Raw genomic sequence first — 16823 nt, forward strand, 5'->3', positions numbered from 1 at the left:
TAAGACTTCTGGCATCAAAGGAGACACTTGAAAATGACCATGAAACAAAGAAAGCTGGATGCAAGATTCATGGGTATATTCAAAGTAAATATGATTATGAAGACTATAATCAATTACAAAAACATGAACAATGTAACTGAAATTTTTTTTTAAGTTACTTAGAGGGAACAAGTGAATTTCTTGACTTCAGAGACAAACCCGAAGATATTACATCATATCAAGAATATAAGAAGCCAGCATATGATCCAGGAGACATAAGGAAGAAAGATGAGGGTGAAATAGTCCACACTCCATCAAGCTGATTCACGAGCTTTTAGACAAGTAGGTGAATAACTCAATTGTGTTGTGAGCATGCTAGTTGTCAGTAATGTCTAGGGGTGATTTTGTCCCAGGAATGGTAGGTGAGTTGAGAGAAGGTTGATCTGTGCAGATGGGGTTCTTTGTCAGCAGCAGAAAGGCTGGCAGAATCTGGACACAAGCGGAGCTGCTACAGCAGCTGGGGCAGCAGCAGGTGGTCCTACAGCATGTGGCTGACAGTAGTAGGGCAGCAGCGAGGTTAGCAGCAGCTGGAGCCGCAGCCCTGGGCTAGGCAACCAGGCACGCAGACGCACGTTGGGTGGTAGCAGGTTCTATGGCAGTACACGGGGCCACTGCAAGCTGGCTGGCAGCAGGTTGTGTAGCAGCAACAGGGGCGGCAGCAGGGCTGGCAGCAGCTGGACCCACAGCAGCCTTGGCCACAAGAGCTGGATCCACAGCAGCTGGGGCGGCAGCAGGTGGTCCTACAGCAGGTGGTCTGACAGCAGGTTGGGCGGCAGCAGGGCTGGCAGCAGCTGGACCCACAGCAGCCTTGGCCACAAGAGCTGGATCCACAGCAGCTGGGGCGGCAGCAGGTGGTCCTACAGCAGGTGGTCTGACAGCAGGTGGGGCGGCAGCAGGGCTGGCAGCAGCCGCATCCACACGAGCTAGACCCACAACAGGTGGGCTGGCAGCAGGGAGAGCAGCAGGAATTGGTCATGGTGTCAGGTGTGGAGGGAGGTTTTCTGTTCACAGGTGTTTCCCAGAATATGATGACCCCTTAAAGCCTACGCCTTTTATACACTAGACCCCAATATGTGGACCAATAAGAGGGTCTTTTCCATGTTGTTGACATTGTTTTCCATAGAATCGTCAAGGAGGAAGTTTTCCTCAAAATGCTATGAATCTATTGAAAATAAGTGTTTAATCGTTTTCTTAATTGAGACATTTATAGAAACTTTTGTTCAGTTATGAGGAAGGTGGTCACATCATCATCCTCATACTGTACAGTCACCGTGTGTCATGTGATCGTCCCTGCTGGCCTGGGAGGGTCCTAACTGTCCTCTCTCCCCAGCTTTGCCCCTTTGGCTGTGCTTAGATTTGCAAGTGTCCCTGGAGAGGACGCGTGATGCTGATATGTTCCCAGTTACAGATTGGGTCCCTGCCTGTATCTAAGCCTGTTCACCCACAAAAGTCCAATTTAAGGCGGTAAAAATCTTTTATTTTCCCTATGGCGACCAACCTTTCCAGTGCATCCCAAATCTATCAAAGAATACTTGGGGAGATGATGCTTGCCATACTGTCTTCCATACAGCAAATCAGAAGCAAAACCAGCGAGTAGACCTGGAAGCATTACTCTGATATTCAGTAAGCATCAAGCACTTTACATCCTGGGTACCAACCCTCCTTTTTGCCCCAACACTGTGGGGCTTTGGTGATGAGACTGTGGCAGCTTCATGCAAACTAGATGAACTTCCACTTGTGTCCTAACCCTGAGCCCCAGCACCCAGAAACCTCGTGAGCCACCCGCACCCACAACCCACAATTATTTTTAATGAAGGAATTAGAATACAGCCTAAACCTAAAGTATCCTTGAGCTCTACCTTATTTTAAACTTAAATTACTCCAAAGATAACACACCCATGACTCTAAGACCAGGTTAAGGAAAATAATTAAACCCTAATCCCTTTAAATTATACCACCTCCCTCACCTACAAATTTAATCTCTCTAGTATTTACAATCCTTAACCAAAGTTTTGCCTATTTTTGAAGTTGTTTAAAGTGAACTCATATAATTGTCTTGTTTCTCACTACATTACAATTGTGAGATTCATCTTTGCAGTCATTGTAGTTTATTCATCCTCCTTGTTTGTGATATTTCACTGGTTTAATGTAACATTATTTGTTCAGTCTATCATCAATAGACATGTGGGTTGTTTGCAGTTCAGGAATATGAAAAATAGTGCTGCCAAATCATTTTTGCACAGCTCGTTGTACAAAATCATTTTGTACAACTCACCATCATCATTGTACTAGGTGAGCATTGCTTTTTCAAAATAATGTTCTCAACTCTCTTCTAGAGGTCTGTCCCTTCTTTCACTCGACTTATTCTGAGGTAATTTATATTTTTTATTATAGATGCTATCATTTTAAATTCTACTTTAACTTATTTCTGATATGTGAAAAATTCATTTATATATATATTGCTTTTTTTTTTCAAACTCCCTATGTTTTCTCTTGGATTATCAATAAGTTATTGTGGAAATTTAACCTGCAGTTGTGTCACTGACAGGTTAGGTTCGTTTTATTCATTTCATTGCAGTCTCTTTTTATATCATTTTCTTCTCGCTATTGCACAGTTTTAGTTTGCTGTCTGCTAAAAACCTTACAATGGGTTGGCTTAAACAATGGGGACTTATTGGCTGAAGGCTTTGACTTTAGGAGATGTTCCAAATTCGTCTTCGCCAACACAGTGCTTCCTCTCCAGAGACTGCCCTGCTCTTGGTCTGGCTGCTGGTGACCCTTGGTCTTGGGCTTTTCTGTCACATGGCAGTGCACAGGGCCATACCTTCCTCTTCCTCCTCCGGGCCCCTTTGACTTATGATTTCTCCTTCCCCCATGGATGTCTCTCTGTCACCTTCTCTATAAGGTGTCCAGTAATAAGACCCTTCCTGATTCGGTTAGCCACACCTTAACTAAAAAGAACCTTATTGAAAGGTCTTCTTTACAATGGGTTCACACTCACAGGTGTGGATTAAGGTTAAGACATTTTTCTGGGGCACATAATGTCAAGCCGTCACATCCACTCTTAGTAGCTCGGTACAATGTTGGACTGAATGGTATAGTTGACATTTTTATATTACTCTTGGTATGAGTGATCATTTTCAACATTTCACTTTTCAGCATGATGTTTGCTGTCTTTTTTGTAATCTTTAAAAAATCAGAACAAGGTGGCTTTTTCTAATCCCAATTTCCTAAGATCTTTTTTCTTCATATGCTTTATGGTGGGGGGTCACATTTCATTCTTTTTCCTGCAAGTATCCCCTTATTGCAGCACCATTTGTTGAGTTTTTGTTTGTTTGGTTTTTCATTTGTTTATCTGGGAAGTGCATGGGCTGGGAATCAAACCCAGTCCCCTGCATGGCAGGTGAGAATTCTACCACTGAACTACCCTTGCATCACGCCCGCCCCCTCACTTTCCTAAGATCTTTAATCATCAAAATGTGATAACATTTATAAAATGCATTTTCTTTGCCTATTGAGACAATTTCATGGGGATTGCACTTTCTGAAGTAAATGTGATAAAAAAAAAGATTGATGTTCAATTAATCATGTTGGCATGCATGTTGACAAACCAAATGTGCAGTTTTGAAAATTATCAAGTGCGGTTATGATCATCTGCATATGATGCTGGATTTGATTGGCTTATATTATTTAAGATACATGTTCTGATTCTATCCCATGAATTTTGATATTCATTGTTCTCATTTGATTGTTAATGATAATTAACAGAATTGATAACCAATTCTGTTTATTTGTTCGTTTCTTATTTTCCTCATTGTTTCATCCTTTGTCAGTACTTTCTTCCTTGGCTATGTTTCTTCTAGGATTTCCCCATCTACCATGGGTTTAATTTTTCTACATGCTTATACCAAATACTGAGCTTGATTCTTTTCTCTTATTGTTGCACTTGCTAATAACTTCCCTAGGAAATTTTTTGAACTTACTTAGCTTATATTAAAATAATTTTCATAAAAGGAAGAAAGAATTTGAAAGAACGTTGTAACAGTAAACAGGAAATTTCATAGGGTTTCAAGGTAAAGTTAAGGACATGGTTATGCCACCCATAACCATGAGGATAAGTGGTCAGAGTCAATGAGTCCTTCCTTCATGTGAAAAATACAACATCTGTGTGAATGAGTCTGCCTAGTCTCTCGGGTACCTCATGAGGTACTTGTTAGATTTTTACCTCTCAAGCCTTCATGGAGATTACAGAGTGGAGCTTCTAACACTGGGTACTCTTGAGTGTCACCTCATTTCTAGAGTTGAGCATAAGAAGATATTGGAATTTCATGCATTTAATCCACACACATCTCTGACAAGTAATTTCTTATTAGAAATCATAAAACTACATATCTTTGATCTCACTTGTCTTTCTTAATAGTGGTAAAACTTCTACCCCTGTTCACTAACGTGGGAATCATTTAATTTCTTCTCCTGTTCTTAGGCTCTTCTTTCATGTTCTCTAAATGAGTTAGCTGTGACTATGCCAGGATTCCCCATTCTTCTGTGACTCAGTTTTACTTGGGTTACTACCTGCATTGATGTTTTGGAAGGCACTTTAGTGCCCCATAAAATGAACAAGCAGTGCTATTGCAGAGTGTGGGTTCAGGGGGAAATGTTCTCATTTACACAGAGAAGCCGAAGTCTCCGTTTCTGATGCATGTGCCTTGGAAGATTTCCATGGAAAAACTTGTAACCAAATTGCTGAGCTTTTTTTCTTTAAATCTCCTTTAAACAAAAGCTTTTTTTTCTAAAAAAAAATCTACTTTAAAGATGCAACAGAGTACAGACCAATTTTCTGAAATTAGTACTTGATCATTTCCATAGCAATATTATATTTTTCCAGAGTTCATAAATGTGAAATTGTCTTTATCACTCAAACTCAGATTATAGCCAGAGGAAATTACTTGATGTCTAGTAGAATCAGCACAACTCACTGCAGGGAACATATGGGAAAAATTGTGGTTTTTTTGTGGAAAAATAGTGGATCACACACTGCAGAGTGATGAAAACAGATGGTCTCCAATAAACAGACATATAAAACATGAGGTCCACTGTAAATTTCTAAAGACAGATGCACCCCACTGAGTTTTACATTCTGCCTTTGAGAGTATGAGATTGGGAAACAAATCCTCAGTACCTTAAAAATATAATTAGACTTTTATTACAGGTATTGTCATGATTTGTCCTTAAACGTCATGGTATCCGTGAACTCAATGAAAATGTACACTGACACTCTGTAAGTGCCAAGTTTGGGACTATGAAGGTGCCACAGAATCTGACAACAAGAGAGAGAGGATGGTCCTTGGCATGTGGAAATTAAAAATGGCCCTAGCGCAGTGCCGCCGGCTCCCGGCCGCGGTGGCGCTGTCTGTGCGCGGCCCGCTCGCCACGCTGGCGGCCCAGCTGCAGCTCCTGCCCGCAGCCCTGAACGGGCTCAGCCTGGCGGACAAGGAGAACACACCCCGGCGTCCTAGTCAGCAAGACCGCCGGCAAGATCTTCCAGGAGCCCGCCAGGCCGGAGGAAACTAAGGTACCTGCCCCCAGCGTGGAAGATGAACCACTTCTGAGCAAATCTCCTCCCCCACCCCGACCCCCGCACTTTGTCATCTTTCCTGTCGATTACCATGATATTTGGCAGATGGATAAGAAAGCTGAGGCTTCCTTTTGGATCTTTCCAAGGCCATTCAGCACTGGGATGCCTTGAAGTCTGAGAGAGATATTTTATGTCACGTGGTCTGGCTTTCTATGCAGCAAGTGATGGCATGGTAAATGAAAACTTGGTGGAGCGATTTAGCCAAGATGCTAAGATGACAGAAGCCTGCTGTTTCTATGGCTTCAAAATTGCCATGAATTTTGAATTCTGAAATGTAGAGTCTCCTTATTGATGCCTTCATTCACCACCAGGAGTCCTTGGGAAAATTACTTAATATATTCAAGCCCTTTAACAGTTGATTTATTTCATAAATGTTCGCCTTTCCTCTTTTTTCTTTTTCTTTTTTTGCATGGGCAGGCACCAGCAAATGAACATCTGTTCATTTTGTTCTAAATATTGTACATAGAAATCGGATCCATGGGCTTATTCTGGAAGTGTTTTCTTTATTTGTTGTCTTTCTACAGTGTCGTACCATAAGCTGAAATCTGGTTTATGGTCTGCACTCCCGGGGAAGTAGAGTTTCTTTTTATGCTCATCCCCGGCAAACTTAATAAGGATCAGTCTCTTGGGCATCTTGTTTATTTCTGTGGCCCCATATGAATACAGTAACTGGTCCACAACTAGGGACACAATACCTAGTTGAATCTACAAAGAAAAAGAAAAACTACAATGCAGGAAAAGATGCAAAGTAGTAAGGATTTTATTAGGAAATAAACAGAAAGATGCTCTGTAATTAGGAAGTCAATTCAAAGTGAACATAAAATGAAAAGCAGACCACAGGAACAATGAGTACATTTAGAAATATTTATTATTTATCATTGAGGAGAGTTGAGAAGAGAACTTACAAGGTTATTGTTTGTGTGGTTTTTTTTGGTTGCTAGAGACGGTGACGATTGCATTTCCATGTCTGAGAACATGACTCAAGGTCAAGAAAAGATAAAGCAGAATAGGAGTTTGAATACTGATCGAACAGGAAAGAGAAGAAAATCAGAATAAAGTAGTCTACACCCCACCAAGAAGACTCCAAGACATTTTACAAGATGACTAAGAAAAATTGATGGTGGCTAAAGTTGGGTAGTAATTCTATCGCAAGACCAGGGATGGTTGGTGGAAAGTAAGAATGTGGTAGGTGGTAGGTCTTCAGAAGAATATCAGCATCAGGAAGGCTGGTAGTAGCTGGTCACACAGCAAGGGCTTCTGCAGCATCTGGGGCGGCAGCAGGTGGTCTAATGTCAGACAGGGCGGGAGCAAGACTGGCAGCAGCTAGACACACAACAGGATGGAAGGAAATAAGATTAGCAGCAGCTGGAGCCGCAGCCCTGGGCTAGGCAACCAGGCACACAGCAGCATGTTGGGTGGTAGCAGGTTCTCCGGCAGTACACGGGGCCACTGCAAGCTGGCTGGCAGCAGGTTGTGTAGCAGCAACAGGGGTGGCAGCAAGGCTGGCAGCAACTGGACCCACAGCAGCTGGGGCAGCAGCAGGTGGTCCTACAGCAGGTGGTCTGACAGCAGGTTGGACGGCAGCAAGGCTGGCAGCAGGAGCCACAAGAGTTGGACCCACAGCAAGTGGGCTGGCAGCAGGGTGTGCTGCAACAGCAAGGCTGGCAGCAGCTGGTCCCACAGGTGGGCTGACAGCAGGTGGTCCTGCAGCAGGTGGTCTGACAGCAGGTTGGACGGCAGCAAGGCTGGCAGCAGCTGGACCCGCAAGGGCTGCACTCACAGCAAGTGGGCTGGCAGCAGGGTGTGCTGCAACAGCAAGGCTGGCAGCAGCTGGTCCCACACGTGGGCTGGCAGCAGGTGGTCCTGCAGCAGGTGGTCTGACAGCAGGTTGGACGGCAGCAAGGCTGGCAGCAGCTGGACCCACAGCAGGTGGGTTGGCAGCAGGTGGTCCTGCAGCAGGTGGTTCTGCAGCAGGTGGACTGGCAGCAAGGGGAGCAGCATGAGTGGCACATGGTGTCAGTTGTGGAGGGTGGGTTCCTGTTCAAGGTGACTTTCCCAGATTCTGACACCTCCTTCTCTTCCGGGGCTTTTATGCATTGGATCCCCAATGTTGGGGCCAATGAGCAGAACTTTTCCTTGTTGTTGCGTGCTTTGTTTTCCATGTCCCATGGGAGAAATGGCCCAAGGAGGAAATTATTCCTGAAGCATTAAGAATTTTCTCAGGGAAATTGATTTGTTTGTTTTCCTAATTGATAGCAAAAACAAGACTATTTTTCATAAATGAGAAATACAGTCATTAAGCACTGTGAAGCCAGTTGGATGTCACCGGTGTCAGTCTGCATCTGTTTTCCCTTTTGATACTTACATTGGGAAGTAATGTAAGTATCATCACCCTCTGAAGAGAGGTGATGATGATGAGTCATGGTGATGAGTTAAAACCAGGTTTAGGGAGCCTTCTGATTCCACCGTAATATGAAAGCAAGTATAGACTTTACCCTTTTGCTGTAAGCAATAATGAAATTGTGGAAGTTTAAAAAACAACTATTTGCAGGACAGCAATCAACTCTGGGCTAAGATCCTTGGACAGGTGGCACATGAGGTGAAGCCCACGTTTTCCCCAGGTATTTCCCTTTTTTCACTGTTCTTGTCCTGGTCAAGAGATATTTCCCCACATCAAGATCAAAAGTCATTCACATGTATTATCTAATAATAGTTTTAAAGTTTTGTTGTTTAATGTTAGGTCATTAATATTCCTAGAATTGACTCTTCGTACATATGTGTGTTTGGAATCCAATTTTATCTGTCCCATTGTGGATACCTTGTTGACAGCTTTAATCAATGAATGTTTATGCTTCATTCTTAGATATGTCCCCATTTCACCCATGGTATTATTTAACTCTGTCTTCTCTCTTTTTCTTTATCACTTCTGACAGTATTTTATCAATTTTTTAGTTAAAAAAACAGAAACAAATTTTCGCTCTGTTGATGTTCACTACTGTATCTTTGTTAATTATTTCATTAATTTGCACTGTAATTAATTTATGATTTTTTGGGTAATGCTAGTTTTATTTTTCTAACTCCATAAGGTGGGTGCTCAATTAATTTGTGGTTTTAATCTTAACTGTTTAAATCTATGAATTTAGTTAACACATCAATTTTACAGCCTCCCAAAGTTTTGATATGTAATATTTTCATTGTCACTCAGTTAATATCTTCTATACTTTACATTATGAGTTATTCAAGTTTAGTCTTCTGTGTCAGTATATTTTCTATAATTTATCCCATCTTTTGTACATTCTAATATCTATATGCTCTTCTGTTTGTACCTAATATTATGCTTGGTTCTCTCTACCCGTACCATAAATTCATTTTTATTTACTCTTCATTTTGGAAAAATTTCAGACCTATAGGAAGCTTTTGAAAATATTACAAAGGATTCCCATTACCTTCATCCAGATTTCCCAAATGTTAACATTTTACTATGCTTTCCTTAACATATTACTACTAGGTTTTCCTGAATCATTTGAGAGTAAGTTGCAGTTTTACTCTCTATCACTAAATTCGCCTTTATCCCTAAGTACTTCAGCATGTATTTATTTAATCACATAGTCCAATTATAAGAACCAGGATATTAAAACTATTCTGATTTCTGATAGGTTCTCATTAATATTTTCTTATTCATGTTTATAATGCTAATAGCCTTCAGTAGATTCTCTTTCAAATATTGATGAGGTTTAGTTAAAATACAAATAAAGGTTTCCAAACTTAGAAGAAAGAGAATATTTTTTCTATAAAATTCCTGAAAATTGTACATAATACAAACATAACAAGACACGCATGGTGGCTAGGTTCAGGTGTCAACTTGATTAGGTGATGGTGCCTAGTTCTGTTGCTGTGGACTGAATCATTAGCATGTGAAATTCATTTATAGTTGATTGTATCTGCAGTCGGATAAAGGGAGTCCCTTCCATAATGAGTGTTGTTTAAGTTAATTAGCTGGAGGCTTAAAAAAGAGAGGTCAAAAGAGTTTTCAACACAGCACAGTCCAAGGAGCTCAGCTATACCTCATCTCAGCACTCATAGCTTAGCCTGGATATTTGGAGATGCAAAAGGAATTGTCCCAGGGAAGACCATTGGAATCCAGAAGCCAGAAGATAAGGCCAGCAGAAGTTGCATTGTGCCTTCCCACGTAACAGAGAACTTCAAATGAAAGTTAGTTGCCTTTCCTCTGATGAACTATACATTTTTAAACTAAATAAGTTTCCTTTTATTAAAGATTGATTCATTTCTGGTGTGTTGCATTCTGGAAGCTTTAGCAAACTAGAACAACTCTGAAAGGTGTAGAGAAGAAGGTAGAGAGGGACCTCAGGACCTGAAGAATGATATGGTGTAAGTTTCCTGGACACTTTTTTTCCTTTGTATAATCCAGACTTTGAGCTGAAGAAGCCAGCTACCCAGAAACTTAACAGAAAAAGAGTAAAAATGTCCCAACAAAAGTCTGCTCTTGCCAAAAGGACCAGGAAAGGGGAAGCCTAACAAGAAGAAAAACTTTTAGAAATAACTATTCTACTCTAACCAAACACCACAGAAAAAACTGTGGCCCCACCCTCATCCATGGCAGCAAAGGCCAAGTGGGGAGGCTAGATGTCCATCATTGTGGAACTGTAATGAGGTCGCCTATGACCCTTGCTGTGGTGTTGTCAGAAAAGGTCTAATGAAAAGTCAGGACTTTCAACATCACCCAGTGGTAAAAAAGCCACTCTTCTGAAATCACTTGAAAACTTGCGGGAAGCCAGAACTCCCACTTCTGTCCAGCAGTAATAAGGAACTTCCCTGCTTTGGGTATCAATGGAGGCTGAGTTGGGAAACAATAATTTGGTGCCCTACTTCCCCGTTTTTATGCTGGAATGGAGTTAGAGAAAACCAGCTAAAACAGACATTTAAATAAGACCCAGAGCCTTATAACACAATATAAAAATGTCCAGGTATTAATATAAAAATAACTCAACACACAAAACCCACAAATATTTGAAATGGAATGAAGTAAATTCAATAAATGGCAACACCAAGTGACAGAATGTTAGAATTATCTGACAAAGATTTTTAAAGGCCATGATAAAAATGCTTCAATGTGCAATTACAAATACTCTTGAAATGAATGAAAAAAATAGAAAATCTCAACAAAGAAATATTAGAAAGAAGAAAGAACCAGATGTAAAGTTTGGAACTGAAAAATACAATAACCAAAATAAAAAGCTCAGTGAATGGCCTCAAAAGTAGAATGGTGGTGACAAAAGAAAGTACGAGTGAACTGGAAGAGAGAGCAATAGAACTTACCCAGCCTGAACAGCACAGAGAAAATTGACTGAAACAAATGAACAGAGCCTCAGCTACATGTGAGAATGTGACAAAAGATCTAATGTTTATGTAATCAGAGTTCCAGAAAGAGAAGAGAAAGAGGGTTAAGTCTGAAAAAAATACTAAAAAATAATGGTTGAAAATGTTCCAAATTTGGCAAGACATACATTCAGTTTGCTAATGCTGCTAGAATGCAATATACCAGAAATGGATTAGTTTTTACAAAGAGATTTATTAGGCTACAAATTTATATTTCTAAGGCATGAAAATGTCCAAATTAAAGCATCAACATGAGGATACTGTCACTCAAGAAAGGCTGATCATGACTGGGGTTTCTTTCTCACATAAAAAGGCACATAGCAAAGTCTGCTGGCCCTTCTCTCCTGGATTGGTTTCAAATTTCTCTCTTAGTGCCTGTGGGTCCTTCTGGCAACTCCTGGGGTGATTTCTTTCTCTGAGCATTTGTGGGTCTTCTCTTAGCTTCTCTGGGGCAAACTCTGGATTTCATCTCTTAGCTTAGTATCTCCTGGGGCATTTTCACTCTCCAAAATCTTTGTTTTTTTCCACTTGGTTTCATCTCCATCCTCTCTGTGTTGGCTCTGAGCACTCTCTATGTTTTTTCTCTTTTATTCTCTTCAAAGAAGACTCCAGTAAGTGGATTAAGACCCACCTTGAACTGGGTGGGTCACAACTCTGTGAAAACAACCTTATCAAAAGGCCCCACCCAACAACAGTTCTGTCCCCACAAGATTGGATTAGAAGAGCATGGCTTTTCTTGAGGGTAATTAACAGTGTCAAACCAGCACAATATATAAAACTGCAAATTCAAGGAACTGGGCAAAACCTAAACAGGATAAGTCCAAATAAATTTATGCCAAGAAACATGATTATGAAAGTTCTGAAAACTAAAGAGAAAGAAAAAAATCTTGAAAGCAGCCAGAAAAAAGGCACTCTACCGGTACAGAAAAGCGATGAGAACGGTGGCAAATTTCTCATGAAGAATCATGGAGCCTAGAAGGAAGTGACCAAAAGTTTGTTGAGTGCTAAAAGAAAAGATCTATCAGCTCAGAATTCTTTACCCAGTGAAAATATCCTTTAGGAATGAAGCAAAAATCATTCTCAGATGGAAAAAAAAAATTAAGAGAATTTGTTACCATCAGACTTGACCAAAATAGCTAAGGCAAGCCGTAAACTGGTAACTCTGATGAAGTTCCTCAGTGAACTCTCAGGAGAGGCTGGCTGAACAACCATGCGGATAAAAGAGTCCAAATCTATAGGGCAGGCTGTGCAGCTGGCAACTCCAGTGAAGGGTCTGGATGAACTCCACAGGAGAGGCTCACTGGCCGAAGCAGGAAGAGTCACCATCTCTTCTGAATCCTCCTTAAAAGCCTTCTGGTGATTAGATTAAGCATCTCTCATTGAAGAAGAAACTCCCCTTAGCTGATTACAAATGCAATCAGCCATGGATGCAGCGTACATAATCATGATTTCAGTCCATGAAATGTCCTCATAGCAACAGACAGGCCAGTGCTTGCCCGATCAAATGACTGGGCACCACCTCCTGGCCAAGTTGACACATGAACCTGACCTTGACAAGCCCTAACATATCAATAGTTATATTAAATGTAAATGGTTTAAAAAATGTTAATCGAAAGAGAGAAATTGGCAGAGTAGATTAAAAAAACATGCCCCAACTCTATGCTCTCTAAAAGGAACATACTTCAAATATAGTAAGATAGGTAGGTTGAAAGCAAAAAGATGGAAAAAGAAAGACCCTGCAAACATTAATCAAAGGAAAGTAAAAATGGCTACATTAATATCAGACAAAGTAGACATCTGAGCAAAGAAAATTTCAGAGACAGAGATGGGCATTTTATAATGATGAAACAGTCAATCCATCAAGAAAATAAAGTTATCCCAAGTGTTTATGAATCAAACAACAGAATAACAAAATATGTGAAGTAAAAACTGTTAGAAATGAAAGAAAAAATAGACAAATCCATGAATTCAGTTGGAGACCTCAATACTCTTCTCTCAACAATTGATAAAAGACTAGATAGAAAGTCAACAAAGATATGTAAGAACTCCACACTACTATCAACCACCAGGATATAATTGACATTATAGAACACTACACATAATAATAGCAGAATACACATTCTTAAGTGTACGTGTCAGATTCTCCAGGACAGACCATCTGCTAGGCTAGAACTAATAAATGAGTTCAGCAAATTTGCAAGAAAACACACAGGAATTATTGTATTTCTAGAGACTATCAATGAATGTGTAGAAACAGAGAAATAAAATACCATTTACAATCTTTCTCTCTCTCTCAAAACAAATAGTTGTGAATTTAACAAAACGTGTACAGGACTTCTGTGGTAAAAACTATACAATGCTGATGAAGGAAGAAAGGAAGATCTCTATGAACAGAGAAACATCATGTTTATGGATTGGAAGACTCAATATAGTGAAGATGTCAATGCTTGTCTAATTGATAAAGAGATTTAACAATAACTATCAAAATCCCTGAAAAATTTTTTAAACATAGATAAAGTTTCTTTAAAATTTGCTTGTAAAGGTAAAGGAACTAGAATAGCTAAAACAATTCTGAAAAAATTAAAATGGTAAGAATCAGTCTACCCAATTTCAAGATTCACAACATAAGTACAGTAACCAAATCCATATGGTGTTGGAGGATGGAGAGACACATAAATCAATGGTCTATTTATAGAATCCAGAAAAAGATCCATGCAAATATTTCCAGTGGATTTCTGACAAAGGTGCAAAAGCAATTCCATAAAAGAAAGATTGACTTTTCAACCAACTGTGCTGGTGCAATGGCACATCCATAAGCAAAAAGAAAAAAGAAAAGAAAAAGAAAAAGAACTTTGACCTTAGTCTCAACTTCTATACAAAAATTAATTAAGAATGGATCATGGGGGGCGGGCCGCGGTGGCTCAGCGGGCAAGAGCGCTTGCCTGCCGTGCGGAGGACCCCGGTTCGATTCCCGGCCCCAGCCCATGTAAAAAATAAACAAACAAACAAAATATAATAAAACAAGAAAATGTTTAAAATTGTTTCCCTTTCTTCCTCCCTTCCTTCCTTCTCTGTCTTTCCTTCCTTTAAAAAAAAAAAAAAAAAAAAAAAAAAAAAAAAAAAAAAAAAGAATGGATCATGGACTTAAATGTAAAATGTAACTATTAATTTTTAGGAAAAGAAATTAGGTGAGGAAGGTGGTGTAGGTGGGAAGGACATGGGTGTGGCTTACAAGGGCTACGAGAGGGACCCTTGTGGTGATGGAAATGTATCTATAAAAAGCAAAAAGAATGAGGAGGTTGGAGATTAGTCAACCATTTGATCACCTCTGTTATAGCCATAAAGATCATCTATCAAAGGGAGGTAAGTCACTCCTTAAATAAGAACCTCACTTCCTGTTGAATCTGGAGTCAAAATATCCATATTGCATTCTCAAGGAATGTCTAAAATTTTACCACTCAGACTTTATACTAACTAGAGAGGTACAGGAGAAATCTCACACTGGGTAGATTGTGACACCAATTTGTGAAGCATTTTAACATACTGGTTTTCACCACCAGAAGATATATATATATATACATTTGAAGGTAAAAACTCATTATATTTCAATATATATATTTGAAGGCAAAAGCTCATTATATTTCATTAAGTCTTTGGATTTGGCTGCCAGTTTACAGGGACAGCAAAATAACACTACTTTAAAAATCTACTAAATCCAAACTGGGACTTTAATGATTGCACATGCCTTTCTAGGATGTTGCACATTTCATCTACATTGTCTAGTTTATTAGCATAAAATTGTTCATAGTATCCTCTCATTGCCTCCTTTATTTCTGCAGGGTCAGTGGTTATGTCTCATCTTCCATTTCTGACTTTATTTACATTCTCTTCTTGTTTTTGTCAGCCTTGCTAAGGGTTCATCAATTTTATTGATTTTCTCACAGAACCAACTTCTGGTTTTGTTGATTTTCTCAATTGTTTTCACGCTCTCAATTTCATTTATTTCTGCTCTAATCTTCATTATTTCTTTCCTTTTGCTTGCTTTGGGGTTAGTTTGCTGTTCTTTCTCTAGTTCTTCCCAGTGAACAATTAATTCCTCGAATTTTGCTCTTTCTCCTTTTTTGATATAACCATTTAGAACAATAAATTTCTGTCTTAGTACTGCCTTTGCTGTATCCCATAAATTTTGATATGTTTTGTTTTCATTTTCATTTACCTCAAGACTTTTACTGATTTCTCTTATAATTTCTTCCTTGACCCTTGTTTGAGTGTGTTGTTGAGCCTCAATATATGTGTGAATTTTCTGGCCCTCTACCTGTTCTTGATTTCCAACTTCATTCCTTTATGATCCAAGAAAACATTTTGTGTGATTTCAATCTTTTAAAATTTATTGAGACTCCTTTGTGACCCAGTATATGGTCTAATCTTGGGAATAACCCTGGAACACTTGAGAAAAAGGTGTACCCTGCTGTTTTTGTGTGTAATCTCCTATAAATGTCTGTTAAATCTAGCTCATTTATTGTATTATTCAAATTCTCTGTTTCTTTACTGATCCTCTATCTAGATGTTCTGTCTGTTGGTGAGAGATGGGAATTGAAGTCTCCAACTATTATGGTAGATGTGTCTATTTCTCTTTCAGTGTTTGCCTCATGTATTTTGGAGTACTCTGGCTTGGTGCATGAATATTTATGATTGTTATGTCTTGTTCTTTAATTGTTCCTTTTATTAATGCATAGTGTCCTTTTGGGTCTCTTTTGTTTTACATTTGAAGTGTAATTTGTTGAATATTACTATAGCTACTCCTGCTCTTTTCTTATTGTTGTTTGCATGAAATATCTTTTCCCTGCCTTTCACTTTCAACCTATGTTTATCTTTGGGTCTAAAATGTTTCTCCTGTAGACAGAATATAGATGGGTCCTGTTTTCTAATCCATCCTGCCAGTCTATGTCTTTTGATTGGGGAGTTTAACCCATTAACATTTAGTATTATTACTGTATGGGCAGTACTTTCTTCTACCATTTCGCCTTTTGGATTGTATATGTCATATCTAATTTTTGTCTCTTTTTACCTTTACTGAAAGACTATTTCTACACTCTTCCGCACACCTCTCTCTCCTGTCTTTTCCTATCTGCCTGTAGTGCTCCCTTTAGTATTTCTTGCAGAGCTGGTCTCCTGGCCACAAATTCTCTCAGTGATTTCTCTGTCTGAAAGTGTTTTAATTTCCCCCTTGTTTTTTTTTAACGCAATTTCTTACACATCTATGTCATTTATTTTATTAACTCTGTGGTTTTTGATGAAGAAAGCCCACAACTGCTGTCACTACGAGTAACTATTAAAGGACCTTAAATGCAATTGCTGCTTTTTTTTAATGCATACATGGGGTCTTGATAAAGACCAAGGCCTTCAAAAAGTTGATCAATGACTCATAACCATGGAAATCTTTAGTAAAAGGCGAAAGATTTATATGATTTGAAGAGAAACTAGAGTATACCCCTCATTTTTGAGGGACAATTTTCTGGATATAAAATTCTTGATTGGCAGTTTTTCTCTTTTAGAATCTTAAATATATCATACCATTGTATTCTGGCCTCCATGGTTTCTGCTAAGAAATCTAAACACAGTCTTATTGGGCTTCCCTTCTATGTGATGGATTGCTTTTCTCTTGCTGCTTTCAAAATCCTCTCTTTCTCATTGAATCTGACGTTCTGAGTAGTAAATGTCTTAGAGTATGTCTATTTGGATCTATTCTGTT

General features: G+C 39.3%; 1 protein-coding gene and 1 pseudogene across 1 annotated transcript; both read right to left on the reverse strand.

The window, feature by feature from the left end:
* Positions 1-7029: 7029 nt before the first annotated feature.
* Positions 7030-7686, reverse strand: LOC143687441 (uncharacterized). Its single transcript, XM_077164430.1, has one exon. The coding sequence runs from the start codon at positions 7684-7686 to the stop codon at positions 7030-7032; it is 657 nt and encodes a 218-aa protein (XP_077020545.1).
* Positions 7687-16451: 8765 nt separating this feature from the next.
* Positions 16452-16560, reverse strand: LOC143689109 (U5 spliceosomal RNA; annotated as a pseudogene).
* Between the last annotated feature and the right edge of the window lie 263 nt (positions 16561-16823).

The sequence above is a fragment of the Tamandua tetradactyla genome, chromosome 6 (assembly GCF_023851605.1).
Source record: "Tamandua tetradactyla isolate mTamTet1 chromosome 6, mTamTet1.pri, whole genome shotgun sequence".
Classification (NCBI taxonomy): Eukaryota; Metazoa; Chordata; class Mammalia; order Pilosa; family Myrmecophagidae; genus Tamandua; species Tamandua tetradactyla.

Excerpts from the sequence above, each read along its gene's own strand:
- LOC143687441 (XM_077164430.1), bottom strand. The coding sequence starts at position 7,686 with ATGTGCCACTCATGCTGCTCCCCTTGCTGCCAGTCCACCTGCTGCAGA.